This window comes from Saccopteryx bilineata, chromosome 7 (assembly GCF_036850765.1).
Source record: "Saccopteryx bilineata isolate mSacBil1 chromosome 7, mSacBil1_pri_phased_curated, whole genome shotgun sequence".
Classification (NCBI taxonomy): domain Eukaryota; kingdom Metazoa; phylum Chordata; class Mammalia; order Chiroptera; family Emballonuridae; genus Saccopteryx; species Saccopteryx bilineata.
Window position 1 is genome coordinate 91,607,412 of NC_089496.1, and position 14,067 is coordinate 91,621,478.

A 14,067-nucleotide genomic window follows, 5' to 3' on the forward strand; every position below is an offset into this window, starting at 1 on the left:
TCACGAAGGGTGGCACCGGAAATAAGGCTGTGGAACTGGCCAGGAGAAGGTAGATTACTCACAGTGTGGTTTAGTGGTCATCACCCGAGAAGGGGGCTTAAACGATTTGTATATATCTGTGTCTGTCTTACCTGAACACTTGTAACAACAGCAAGAAGGAAAATTGAGCGTCCGCTGGTACATGCACTGCGCCAAGGGCTTATATCTTCACCTCATTTACTCCTCTCCATAATGAAGAAACTGAGTCTGGCAGAGGCTACCGCCCAAGGTCACAGAGCTGGTAATCTCTGACTTCAAAAGCTCCTAGGCTAGCTGCCACACATACTCTCCTCTCTTTGGACCCATTCGAGAGCCCCAATCCGGACAGCTCAGCTTTCAGTCTTTAACAAATTTGACCAGATCCAGAATGGAAGCAACACCAAGAGGGTCGTGCCCGCGGAGGCAACTCCACCAAAGCCGTGGGCTGACAGGATTGTAGGGCTTAGAGGGCAAATCGGGCGCGATTGACAAGGAACGACAATAACAAGAGCTCACGTCGCACCTCGCGCTGGACGCCTGCGAGCCCCAGAAGGCCGCCAGCAAGCTGAGCCCAATGCGCGTGCGCGGGGCCAGAGGGCACGCCCCCGCGCGAGTGCGCGGAGAGCGGAGCGCGCCGCCGGGGGAGCGCGCGGGCGCCCTGCGGCACTGGCGTCGGCGTCGGCGCCCGCGCGCGCACCAGAGCGAGGCTGTGTGGGCTGGGGAGGGAGAGAGGAGGCGGTGGCGGCGCCCCGGAGCGGAGGGGACGCGCGGGCCTCGAGCCGCGGGAGCGGACAGCTGCGGAGGGGACCCTGGGCACGCGGGCCGAGGCGGCAGAGCTCGGCTTGTCGACTGCTGGCCTCCGAGGTCGCCGGCCGCGTCCCTTGCCCGGAGTGGCCGCCGCCCCTGGAGACGCAGTGACACGGGCCTAAGCCGCAGCGATCGCAGGCATCCGGACTGGCCGCTCGAACCCGTCGGGCCGGGCCGGGTTGGGACAAGAGTCCGGGCAGGTGTCGCCCCCCCTAGGGCCAAGGGGGCCAGGCACCCACCCCGCGGCCCGCGGGCTGGGCTGGGTGGAAGGACCGCCCGCGCAGCCCCCCACCCCACCCCGTGGGTCGGAGCCCGAGTCGCGCCCCGCCTTCCCCGGAGACTCCCGGCCGGAGCGGCGGGAGCCAGGAGAGCCCGCGCCCGCCGCCGCCCGCCGCCCGCCGGGCTCGCGCGGGAGAGCAGGGAGGAGAAACTTTGCCTTTTATTGTTGTTTTAGTCCTTAAGTGCCAGACACTTCGTGGGAAAGAAAAATGTCCTTTTTCAATTTCCGTAAGATCTTTAAGTTGGGGAGCGAGAAGAAGAAGAAGCAGTACGAACACGTGAAGAGGGACCTGAACCCCGAAGAGTTTTGGGAAATTATAGGAGAATTGGGTGACGGAGCCTTTGGGAAAGTGTACAAGGTAAGAGGGAGAAAACGGGAAGTCGCCCGTGTGTAAGATCAAACAGCCCCTGTCCTGGAGAAGCGAGAGGACCCCCCCCCCCCCCGCCCCTGTCCTGACCGTGCCGGGCTCTGGACTTCGTGAACGTACACTGGAACTTTATTTAGGCGATCATCCAAGGAGCAGCCAAGACAGTAGGGGTGAAGGATGACCAAAATGGGGCCTGGATGTAGTTTCAAGAGTGATTGCTAAAGGGCGGCGAGGTTACCACGAGCGACTCTGTCCAACTTTAAAGGAAATGGGGACGTCAGAGATCAGGTTGTTTCCTTCAAGGATTTTAAAATCATTATACGTATTATAGAAACTCATATTTTTCAGTGGATTTATATTTGTCCACTAGTTGTTGGCAACCATTATGTGTGATTGTACTAAAACGGTTTAGTTTTTAGGGTCCAGGGCGTATGCTTGGTTTTATCTGTGGCTAACACATAGCCAGTGTCGTGGGATGAGAGCCTAGTGATTGCTTCTTGCAGACTATTCATGAGTTGGTTTACCTGACAACATAATATAAAATGGAGTGAATTTCTGATAGGAAATTTTCAGAAGAAAACCTACATCTGGTATTAGTTTCAGAGTAAGCATTGACTAGATGTCAGTACCAATGCTGAAGAAATTAAAAACACACACACATATTTTATGTGTATATATGTATTTCAGTACAGAGAGGCTTGATGTTTCCACCTGAAGGCATTGATGTTAACCGTTTACTACCTCAAAAGGGTATATGAATGATGTCATTGGGATATTTTCATCCTGAAGAGTAAGGTTTTTATGAAACACAGGTTAAGGGGGAAGATCCAAGGGGTTGCCTAGAATTGAAAACTTGAATAACCAATGCAGGACTTTGCTGCAGTTTTTAAAACACTTTCACATAATTTGGCTCCACGACAGTCCTTTGAAGAAGACAGGTCAGTAGTATCTACATTTCACAGATGAGGACACTGAGACTCAGAAATTGTTCAAAGTCACATAAGTCGCAGTCTAGATTTGGACTCAGGTCTTCTGACCCCACATTTAGTATTGTTTTTTACTTTGATGTCAATTGGTAAAAACGATAGATTTTTTCTCCCTTTCTTTCTGAACACCATCACACTTCTGCGTTTGCCCTACCTTAGATGCAACTCACAGCCCCTTGTCTTCTTCCTTCCTTACTCAGGCTGAAGTATCCACTCCTCTGTGTGCTTTCAGATCACATTGTTCACGTGGCACTGCTACATATCATAGTTAATGTGTTTATGGGTTTTGTTTTTTTTTTGTATTTTTCAAGTTGGAAATGGGGAGGCAGGCAGTCAGACAGACTCCCGCAGGCGCCTGACCGGGATCTACCCAGCATGCCCACCAGGGGGCACTGCTCTGCCCATCTGGGGCATTGCTCTGTTGCAACCAGAGCCATTCTAGCGCCTGAGGCAGAGGCCATAGAGCCATTCTCAGCGCCCAGGCCAACTTCGCTCCAATGGAGCCTTGGCTGCCAGAGGGGAAGAGAGAGACAGAGAGGAAGGAGGGGGGGGAGGGGTGGAGAAGCAGATGGGCGCTTCTCCTGTGTGCCCTGGCTGGGAATCGAACTGGGACTCCTGCATGCCAGGCTGACGCTCTACCACTGAGCCAACCGGCCAGGGCCGTGTTTATGTTTTTATGATAAAACCAGGGCCAGAACTAGGATATACATTTGGGTTCATCAGTTGCCTTAGCACACAGTGCATCTCTCTATATATTTGTTGAGATGAAAGACTGTATGTTACCTACATGGGAGTGGTATTGAAGTTATTGTGTGCTGTGAAAGTTGGCAAAGTGAACTTCAGTTCTTATGTGGAGGGTAGAGAGTGGGTTTCAGGGAGAGCTTTCAGTGTAAAGGTATGGTAGGAAGGAAGGGCTTTTAGTGCAGTGGGAAGATCACTCCTGGGAATTGTGCTTCAGTGCTGGCTGTCACAGACCAGCTCTGTGGTCTTAGAACACTTCTCTGGACCTCCATTTTCTTAGCTGGAATATCAGTGATTTCCCCAAATGTTTGTTTAGATTTCTTCACACATTAACGTTTTGTAGGCATGCAGTTATCTAAGAAAGGCAAAAATAAATCCTGAAGGCATCTGGAATCTGGAGGTTAGAGGGCGGGAGGTGATTATGGGCAGTTTTCATGATATGTTTTACTGAATAAGAAGAACTCTGTCGCATTAAGACCCTGGCTCCGGAGTTGTGCTATGTCTTGGCTAATTCAATAGCAGTCTGTGAGCTTGGACAAATTACTTAATCGTTCCATGTCTCACTTTCCTCATCAGTAAGACCTGATCCTCAGTGTGTGAAAATTAAAGGAGATAGTAAATACAGGGCTCATAAAAAGAGCTCAGTCAATGGTAGAAATTACTGTTATTATATTTAGAACTCAGAAGCAAAATATAGGATGGGACAGGAAAAGGGACCTACTAAAATAGTGAACCATTTCCTTATTTTCCATGGCACAGGATGATTGTGTGGTCATGCTAATGCTCTGTGATTTAATTATTTAATGACTCTTTCTGTAAAGTGTAACATACCTTTCTATAGTGAGACAGCAATTGAAAATTTTCTGAAAAAATAAGACTTACTCCATGTAATTGAACACTATAAAATTGTGTCAAGGATATTTTTGTGGGCTTGATGACTATTTCAGTGTGCTTTTTGAAGAGCATGAATTCTTTGCATCTTTTCATTTCATTATTCTATGCTTCCAAGACTGAGATTTCTTTAAAAGAAAATGTAAACTTATCTAGCCTGTTTTTCCTGAAAGTTTTTGTTTTCTAAGATACTCTAGAAATTTTAAATTTATAAACTTCCTCTTGTGTGAGGGAAAAAGCTATTAAACCTTAATAGTGTATGCAGTAGAAAACTATTTCTAAAATTGATTCTATCATTTGCTTATGGAAATTAGTAACTGTTACAAAGATTAAATTATAAGCAGGCAATCATCCTGTGTCCTTAGTTTATTTGAAACATTTTTCCATCATTGAGTTGTATTCTTTCCACTCAGTTCAGCACTACACAACTCTGTAACAGTTACTTTCTTGGTTCAAAGGTTTTTAAATCTATTTTCTCTTTTTTTAAGTCTGATTATTTTTTATTTTTAAGTTTTCTTTTTTTCATGTAGTACTTGACATATGAATGAAAATATGTAATATCCCTTACAATTTTTTTACATTTGGTTTTTTGCTGGTTTTTTTTTAAAATTTATTTATTTTTTACAGAGAGAGGAATAGACAGGGACAGACAGACAGGAACGGAGAGAGATGAGAAGCATCAATCATTAGTTTTTCACTGCGCGTTGCAATACCTTAGTTGTTCATTGATTGCTTTCTCATATGTGCCCCGACTGCGGGCCTTCAGCAGACCGAGTAACTCCTTTCTGGAGCCAGCGACCTTGGGTTCAAGCTGTTGCGCTTTTGCTCAAACCAGATGAGTCCGTGCTCAAGCTGGTGACCTCGGGGTCTCGAACCTGGGTCCTCTGCATCCCAGTCCGATGCTCTATCCACTACGCCACCGCCTGGTCAGGCAGTTTTTTGCTGTTTTTTTTTTTTTAAATTTTTTATTTATTCATTTTAGAGACAGACAGACAGACAGACAGAAAGGAGGGGTAGGAAGCATCAACTCCCATATGTGCCTTGACCAGACAAGCCCAGGGTTTCGAACTGGTGACCTTAGTGTTTCCAGGTCGACACCTTATCCACTGCGCCACCACAGGTCAGGCAGTTTTTTGCTGTTTTTAAAGGGGAAAAAAATGATATAAAATTATATATTGAATTGAAGCTGACTTGTGTGCTGAGTGAGAATGATTCTTTTTATGGCCCTGATGAGTGTGCACCTTTTTAAAGAAATAGTGAAATATGTAATCTTTGTATTGAAAAATATAAAAATATAGGTGTACATTTAGCAAATACAGTGTGTCCGTAAAGTCATAGTGCACTTTTGACTGGTCACAGGAAAGCAACAAAAGACAATAGAAATGTGAAATCTGCACCAAATAAAAAAGGAAAACCCTCCCAGTTTCTGTAGGATGATGTGGCAGCATGTGCGCATGAACAGATGATGACGTAACACCGTGTATACAGCGGAGCAGCCCACGGCCATGACAGTCAAAATGTGGACGGTACAGAGGAAAGTTCAGTGTGTTCTGTGGCTCGCTAAATTCGAATCCGTGACCAAAGTGCAACGTGAATATTGGTGCCTTTATAATGAAGCACCACCACATAGGAATAACATTACTTGGGATAAGCAGTTGAAGGAAACCGGCAGTTTGGTGGAGAAACCCGTTCTGGTAGGCCATCAGTCAGTGACGAGTCTGTAGAGTCTATATGGGATAGCAACCTAAGGAGCCCTAAAAAATCTGTGCGTGAGCCCACATCGAACTGCACTGAATAGGTATGAAATTGGGAGAGTTTTCCTTTTATTTGGTGCAAATTTCACATTTCTATCGTCTTTTGTTGCTTTCCTGTGACCAGTCAAAAGTGCACCATGACTTTACGGACATGACACACTGTATTGTATTAATCATTAGAGTTAAGGAACGCTGCCAGCACCCCAGAAAACCTCCCTCATCCCTTCTGAATTGATTCCTCTCTCCTTTCCTCTTAAAGGAAAGCACTTATCCTATCTTTAAGTCATTCATTTCTTTGCTTTTCTTTATAGCTTACCATCTATATTCCTAAATAATATAATTTAGTTTTAAATGCACTTAAACTTTATATGAATAGAATCATATTGAGTTGTCTTGCCTCTTTCAAAATCAGCATTATGTTTGTGGGGCTCATATTTGTTATCACCTAGAACTGTAGTTACTTTGTTTTCATTATTGCATGGAATTCCATTATATGGTTATACCTCCTGTTGACCATTGTACTGTTAATGGGTATATCAATTGTTTCCAGTTTTTGGCTTTTATACACAATACTGACGCATATATGCATGAGTTTCACTAAGACTTAACTCAGGAGTAGAATTGCTGGGTTATAGGGTAGCGAGTGTATCTTTAATTTTACTAGATGATGCCAAACAATACCAATTTCTGCTCCTACCAGCAGCATATGAGAATGTCCTTGCCCCGCATCCTTGTCAACACTTGATATTGTCAGAATTTCTCAGTTTTGACAATCTGATGTTATATTTTTTATTGTGGTTTTAATTCATTTTTCTCTGACTGCTAATAAGTAATTCTTTTCATAGGTTTATTGCTTAATTGGATTTCTTTTGTGTTCAAGTCTCTTGTTCCTGTTCCTGTTGGGTGTCTTTTTCTTGTTTAGTTGTATATTCTAGATTTTAACCATTTTGTGGGTCACTTTTCTACTTCGTCAGCTGCTCACTTTTAATTTTCACAGTTACGGAGCACGAGGGGAGGCTGCAAGGAAGAGAGGACTTGCACCTTTCTCTTTGTTTCCTGTGGACTTCCTGTCTGCTTTCCTGTTACTCTGGCTGTCATCAGAGTGGAAATCCTTCACCCAGCCAACAGGAGTTGAATCCCGTTTGTGTTTTTACAGGACTCGCAGAGCTAGCCTCCTCATAGCTTTCATAACACCAGCTGCCATTGACTGCTCTCCTCTTCCTCAAAGGTACCCTTAGTCCTGTAAGACCCCTCTCTCTTCCAAGCTCAGAGATACAGCAGCAGCTGAGCAGCACTCTCTCCTCAGGAATCTGTTACAGCTCTGGAGAACCTCCCCTTCAAGCTTCTGAGTTTTAGTAATTCCAGTCCCTTCCTTTGGCTTCACTGGTCCTTGGGTAGTCGCTTTTTCCTATAGCTGTTACTTGCCAGACCCTTCACCATCTCTCTTTATTCTTTCAGTTACCTAGTTAACAACAGAGTCAATAATTATTTGTATTATATTCTCTCTATTAAAATAATATGATGTCTTTCTCCTGGCTGGACCTTGATTGGTACAAAGATTAAGCTAATAAACAGAGAGTGTGGAGAATAGTTAGCACAAGGTAATTGCTCAATGAAAAATATCATCTAATAGCAGAATGGATACTATTATATAGAAAAGCATACTTGAAATTGAGATTTTTATACCCCATTTCTTTGTAAAATACTGAAATTTCCAATTTAACAATATAGCTCAAAAAAATCATTATGATCATTAAACTTTATTGACACTGATTTGTTCAAATATAGCCTTCTCAGTGAAGTCTAACTTCACTATCCTATTTAAATTGTTAACTCCTTCCCTGTGTACCTCCCCATTTCCTCGTCTTTCATTACTTTACTTAATATTTTCCCATGGTACTATTCACTAATCTCTCTATTTTAAAAATTTGCCTTTCGACTGTCTTCTCCCTACAATTATAAGTGTCATAAAGACAGGGATTTTGTATATTTTTTAATATTATCAAAATATTGTATAGTGCCTGACATACATAGAAGATACTCAATATTTCTCTGAAAGAATGAGTTGAATTTTAGCAGACCAATTCTTCAGCATACTTTAGTAGACTTTTATATTGCCTTTCTTTCTGAGAATAGATTTTTGTGGGGTGCTGTGTTTGTCTATGTTTCTATAGCTTCAACTAATGTCTTGTATGTAGTAGATGTTCGTGAACTATGCTTTGGTTTGTTTAGTTTTTGTATTTTCTGAAGGTTGAATGTCTTTATACACTGGACAGAAGAGACCTCTTGTCTTGGTGGGAGGAGGAGCACCTTTGAGCTCTCAACCATGAGATCAAATAAATCATCCAAATTAATATAATTAATCCCAGTGACGATTATTTTTTTAAAATAAACTTTCATTATTTATTTATTTATTTATTTGTGGCAGAGAGAGAGAGAGAGAGAGAGAGAGGGAGAGACAGACAGGAAAGGAGAGAGAGAGATGAGAAACATCAATTCTTTGTTGCGACACCTTAGTTGTTCATTGATTGATTTCTCATATGTGCCTTCAGAAGACTGAGTGACCCTTTGCTCGAGCCAGCGACATTGGGCTCAAGCTAGTGAGCTTTGCTCAAACCAGATGAGCCCACGCTCAAGCTGGTGACCTCGGGGTCTGGAACTTGGATCCTCCATATCCCCATCTGATGCTCTATCCACTGTGCAACCGCTTGGTCAGGCTAATCACAGTGATTATTATTATTTTTTTTAAAATTTTTTATTTATTTATTTTTATTTATTCATTTTAGAGAGGAGAGGGAGAGACAGACAGAGAGAGAGACAGAGAGAGAGAAGGGGGGGAGGAGCTGGAAGCATCAACTCCCATATGTGCCTTGACCAGGCAAGCCCAGGGTTTTGAACCAGCAACCTCAGCATTTCCAGGTCGACGCTTTATCCACTGCGCCACCACAGGTCAGGCCAACAGTGATTATTGAAGTGATTGAATTAATCTCGTTTAGATTCTTCTTGTATTTATTCTATTTTTTTTCTTCTTCTTTTGATTGACTAACACCTCTGTGGTACTAAAGTCATCTATATATTCGTGCTGGTCTTTCATTTTACAGATGGTAATTTTATTAAAATACATTTCTATTATAAAACTCATATATTGATATATAGTCTTAGAAAATGTAGGAAGAAAATTAATGAAAATCTAAAAATTACTTGTGTCCTCACCACTCAGGAAAGTATCCACTGTTGAAATAAGAGTAATATAAGAAGATGTAATTTTTACTTTGCTTTGTTTAGAACATGAAACCAGTACAGGAAACTTAATAAATTATGTTTCCCTGTAGACCTCTATTTGTTTATGTAAAGTGGGTAAACTCTATTCATGATTTATGAAAATAAAAACAATTATTTTTATTTTATTTATTTATTTATTATTATTATTTTTTGTATTTTTTCCGAAGTTGGAAACGGGGAGGCAGTCAGACAGGCTCCCGCATGTGCCCGACTGGGATTCACCCGGCATGCCCACCAGGGGGTGATGCTCTGCCCATCTTGGGGGTCGCTCTGCCGCAACCAGAGCCATTCTAGCGCCTGAGGCAGAGGCCACAGAGCCATCCCCAGCGCCAGGGCAAACTTTGCTCCAATGGAGCCTCAGCTGCGGGAGGGGAAGAGAGAGACAGAGAGGAAGGAGAGGGGGAGGGGTGGAGAAGCAGATGGGCGTTTCTCCTGTGTGCCCTGGCCGGGAATCGAACCCGGGACTCCTGCACGCCAGGCCGACGCTCTACCACTGAGCCAACCGGCCAGGGCTGAGACTTTCTTTTTAACACTAATGTTCATTATACTTGTTTAAAGTATAGTATTGCATGCTTATCAATGTTTATTTCAGTTTTGATTTTCAGAGTTCTTTGGAACTAATCCTGATGAATAATCAAGTTATTTTCAAGCAAAAATGTAGGAGCTACTATACTTTTTTTTTTTTTAATTTTATTTATTTATTCTTTTTTTATAGAGACAGAAAGTGAGTCAGAGAGAGGGATAGATAGGGACAGACAAATAGGAACAGAGAGAGATGAGAAGCATCAATCATTAGTTTTTCATTGCGCGTTACAACACCTTAGTTGTTCATTGATTGCTTTCTCATATATGCCCTGACCGCGGGCCTTCAGCAGACCGAGTAACCCCTTGCTGGAGCCAGCAACCTTGAGTTCAAGTTGGTGGGCTTTTTGCTCAAACCAGATGAGCCCACACTCAAGCTGGCGACCTCGGGGTTTCTGCATCCCAGTCTGACGCTCTATCCACTGCGCCACTGCCTGGTCAGGCGGTACTATACTTTCTAATGTAACTTATTTATTAAATCAAATGGTACCATTATTGATTTAATTAGTAGGTCAGGGGAATTGAGTAATGAAATTTGTTACTGTAAAGAATTTTAGAGATTATCTAGTGCCCCCCTCAATTCATTTTATTTCATCCACAAGAAAAGACACATCTTTAAAATCTCTCAGGACATTAGTAGAAACATGCAGAAGTAGGATGCCTTTTAACTTCACTCAAAATATCCTTGGTCTCTTACCAGGGCTTTCATTTTTATAGTGTTCCTCTTCAAAGACAGTCCCTCTGTCTCTTTTCTTCCGAAAAATGTTACATTATAATGGTGTGAGAGAAGGGCTTATCTCTCACTGGCTTATTTCCTCTGACTTAGGGGAGGGTGAGTTCTAATTATTATTGGCTCAATGGCAGTATCTTTCTTAGAGATACAACTTAATGTATTTTCACCAATTATGACAGACTTTTTGCTTTTCAACGTCTCTGAAACTGGGATAAGTCCCTTATTGTTTGATGTTTTAGTATTATTGGCTAGGAAGAGGTTATGATGTATATCAGTAAACTTAGTTGTATCCCTGGTGTCATGCAGTTGTAATCCCTTTCAATGAATAACCTATTTAAAGAGCGTTTGAAGAAAGAATGTGAGTCCTGGTTGTTACCTAAAATCTTTCAGCACCTGTGGTAAGGTCAGGAAAGTAGTATACATCATTGTTATAATTGCAAAATGGGAAATGAGTGGCTTCACAGAAAATTTTGGAGGCAGTAGTTAAGGAGCAGTGCTGTATCACCAAAGCTTTTTTTTTTTAATAAATAAATTTTTATTAATTTTAATGGGGTGACATCAATAAATCAGGGTACATATATTCAGAGAAAACATGTCCAGGTTATTTTGTCATTCAATTCTGTTGCATGCCCATCACCCAAAGTCAGATTGTCCTCCATCACCTTCTATCTAGTTTTCTTTGTGCCTCTTCCCCCTCCCCCTCCCCTCACCAAAGCTTTTAATGGCAAGAGAATGATAGTGTGGAAAACACAGACATTAAATAACTCTGAGTGAAAAAGTGATTCCAAAGAGTAGAACTTAAATATAAAATATAATTTTTTTATGTATGAACAAGAATAATAGAGATGCAGTAACAATTTTTGTCTAAATATGTTCAGCCTGACCAGGCAGTGGTGCAGTGGGTAGAGCGTCAGACTGGGATGCAGAGGACCCAGGTTCGAGACCCCGAGGTCACCAGCTTCAGCATGGGCTCATCTGGTTTGAGCAAAAGCTCACCAGCTTGGACCCAAGGTCGCTAGCTCAAGCAAGGGGTTACTCGTTCTGCTGAAGGCCCACGGTCAAGGCACATATGAGAAAGAAATCAATAAACAACTCTCAACGAAAGGTCTCACAACGAAAAACTGATGATTGATGCTTCTCATCTCTCTCCGTTCCTGTCTGTCTGTCCCTGTTTATCCCTCTCTCTCTCTCTCTTTGTCCCTGTAAAAAAAAAAAAAAAAAAAAAATGTCCAAAAGAATTCTTTAATAAAGATATAAAAATTTTTAATGATAGTGTTGTTACAGTTTGGTTGGAAGTTTTTCTTCTGTAGTGGAAATAAAGTAAGGGCATATCTTTTTTTTTTTTTTTTTTTGTATTTTTCTGAAGTTGGAAATGGGGAGGCAGTCACACAGACTCGTGCATACACCCAACTGGGATCCACCTGGCACGCCCACCAGGGGACAATGCTCTGCCCATCTGGGGCATTGCTCTGTTGCAACCAGAGCCATTCTAGCACCTGAGGCAGAGGCCATAGAGCCACCCCCAGCGTCCGGGCCACCCTTGCTCCAATGGAGCCCTGGCTGCGGGAGGGGAAGAGAGAGACAGAGAGGAAGGAGAGGGGGAGGGGTGGAGAAGCAGATGGGCGCTTCTCCTATGTGCCCTGGCCAGGAATTGAACCCGGGACTCCTGCATGCCAGGCCGACGCTCTTCCACTGAGCCAACCGGCTGGGGCCAAGGGCATATCTTAAAAAAAATTTTTTTAAATTAATTTTATTTTTTGTATTTTTCTGAAGTAAGAAGCAGGGAGGCAGAGAGACAGACTCCTGCATGCACCCAACCGGGATCTACCCAGCCTGCCCACTAGAGGTGTTGCTGTACCCATCTGAGCCATTGCTGCATTGCAACCGGAGCCATTCTAGTCCCTGAGGGAGAGGCCATGGAGCTGTCCTCGGTGCCCGGGCCAACTTTGCTCCAGTGGAGCCTTGGCTGTGGGAGGGGAAGAGAGAGAGTGAGAAGAGAGGGGGAAGGTTGGAGAAGCAGATAGATGGGCACTTCTCCTGTGTACCCTGACCAGGAATCGAACCCAGGACATCCACACACCAGGCTGACGCTCTACCACTGAGCCAAGTGGCCAGAGCCTAAAATTGATTTTAGAGAGAGAGGAGGGGAGAGAGAAAGACAGAAATATCAATCTGTTCCCATTTGTGCCCTGACTGGGGACCAAACTGGCAACTTCTGCACTTCAGTAAGATGCTCTAATCCGGCCAGGGCAATTAGGGCATATCTTAAAGGCATTGTAGATTTGTTAAAATATGGTAGTTTAGAATATTCTACTAGAGTGGTAGTGATGATCAGTATTAAGTTATTTTTGTGTAAAACATATTCTCTGAATCCTAAACATTAGGATTTCTTAATTAGTAAATTAGTATTTTTGCCCCTATTTTTCCCTAAGAAAATAGAACACATAGCAATAATGTACTTAGAAAAGGTTAAAAGACTTCACAGCGGAAAGTTTTTTTGAAAGGAATGTTTTATTGAGCCAAGTGCTTAAAGGCCCAGGTCCTGGCACTTGAAGGCTAGACGGCCAGCAGCATGGCTAGATGGAAAAGATAGGCGTGTGTCCTATACTGGCATTGAGGGGCGGGCTTCATACATTCTGTTTTGAGGAAGAAAGATGTAAGTTGTTTTGGAAGAATTTACATTTGCTACAGATAATGGGGGGTGGGAAAAGGTGAAGTGGGGGCAGCTTTGTGATAGTTACACAATTTATAAGGAAGAAAGATTTACTAGTTTTGATTGGTTGCAGGCAGTAGTCCTGAAAGTTCACGCATTTGTTGTCTAGTGGTTGGCTAGTAGACCCTGGAGGTTGATTCACAGCTGTAACACACATTCAGGAATGTGAGCAGTCTTTTGTTAGTTGGCTCACAGTTATGGATTGGTTAATTATTCCAGTCTCTTTCTCTCTTCTGTCCACTGTAATTTAATTTAGGGCATATTGGAATTTTTATCTTCACAAAAATTTTCATATACTTTGTTTATTCTTTATCATTTCCAAGGTTAGATAATAGATCACTAAAAAATCTCCCATATACTGATTTTTATAGTATACTGCTCACAAAAATTAGGGAATATTTTATAGTTTCATATTCATTTTTAAAATATCCCCTAATTTTTGTGAGCAGTATACCTTATTGTGTCGGTCAAGACAATACATGTCCATTTTTAAAAGTTCAAACAATCTGATATGAAATACAGAAAAAGTCAAAAGCACATGAAATTCCACCATCCTCACTAATGTCTTTCTATACTGCTCACAAAAATTAGGGGATATTTGGTGAGGTTTCTGCCCAGATCTTTTGCCCACTTTTTTTTAAATAAATAAAATTTAATTTTAATGGGGTGACATCAATAAATCAGGGTACATATATTCAAAGAAAACATGTCCAGGTTATCTTGTCATTTAGTTCTGTTGCATACCCATCACCCAAAGAGAGATTATCCTCCATCACCTTCTATCTAGTTTTCTTTGTACCCCTCCCCCTCCCCTCCCCCTCTCCCTCTCCCTCTTTTCCTCCCCCCCCCCCCCCCCCCCCGTAACCACCACACTCTTGTCCATGTCTCTTAGTCTCGTTTTTATGTCCCACCA

At 42.7% G+C, this 14,067-nt stretch overlaps 1 protein-coding gene across 2 annotated transcripts in view; it reads left to right on the forward strand.

The window, feature by feature from the left end:
- The first annotated feature begins 665 nt into the window (after positions 1 to 665).
- Positions 666 to 14,067, forward strand: part of SLK (STE20 like kinase) — a 67,591-nt gene continuing 54,189 nt past the window's right edge. For both annotated transcript variants that reach the window (XM_066240458.1, XM_066240459.1), the window contains exon 1: positions 666 to 1,463. In XM_066240458.1, the coding sequence (XP_066096555.1) occupies positions 1,314 to 1,463 (150 nt within the window). In that variant the 5' untranslated portion in view covers positions 666 to 1,313. The remainder of the gene's footprint in view (positions 1,464 to 14,067) is intronic.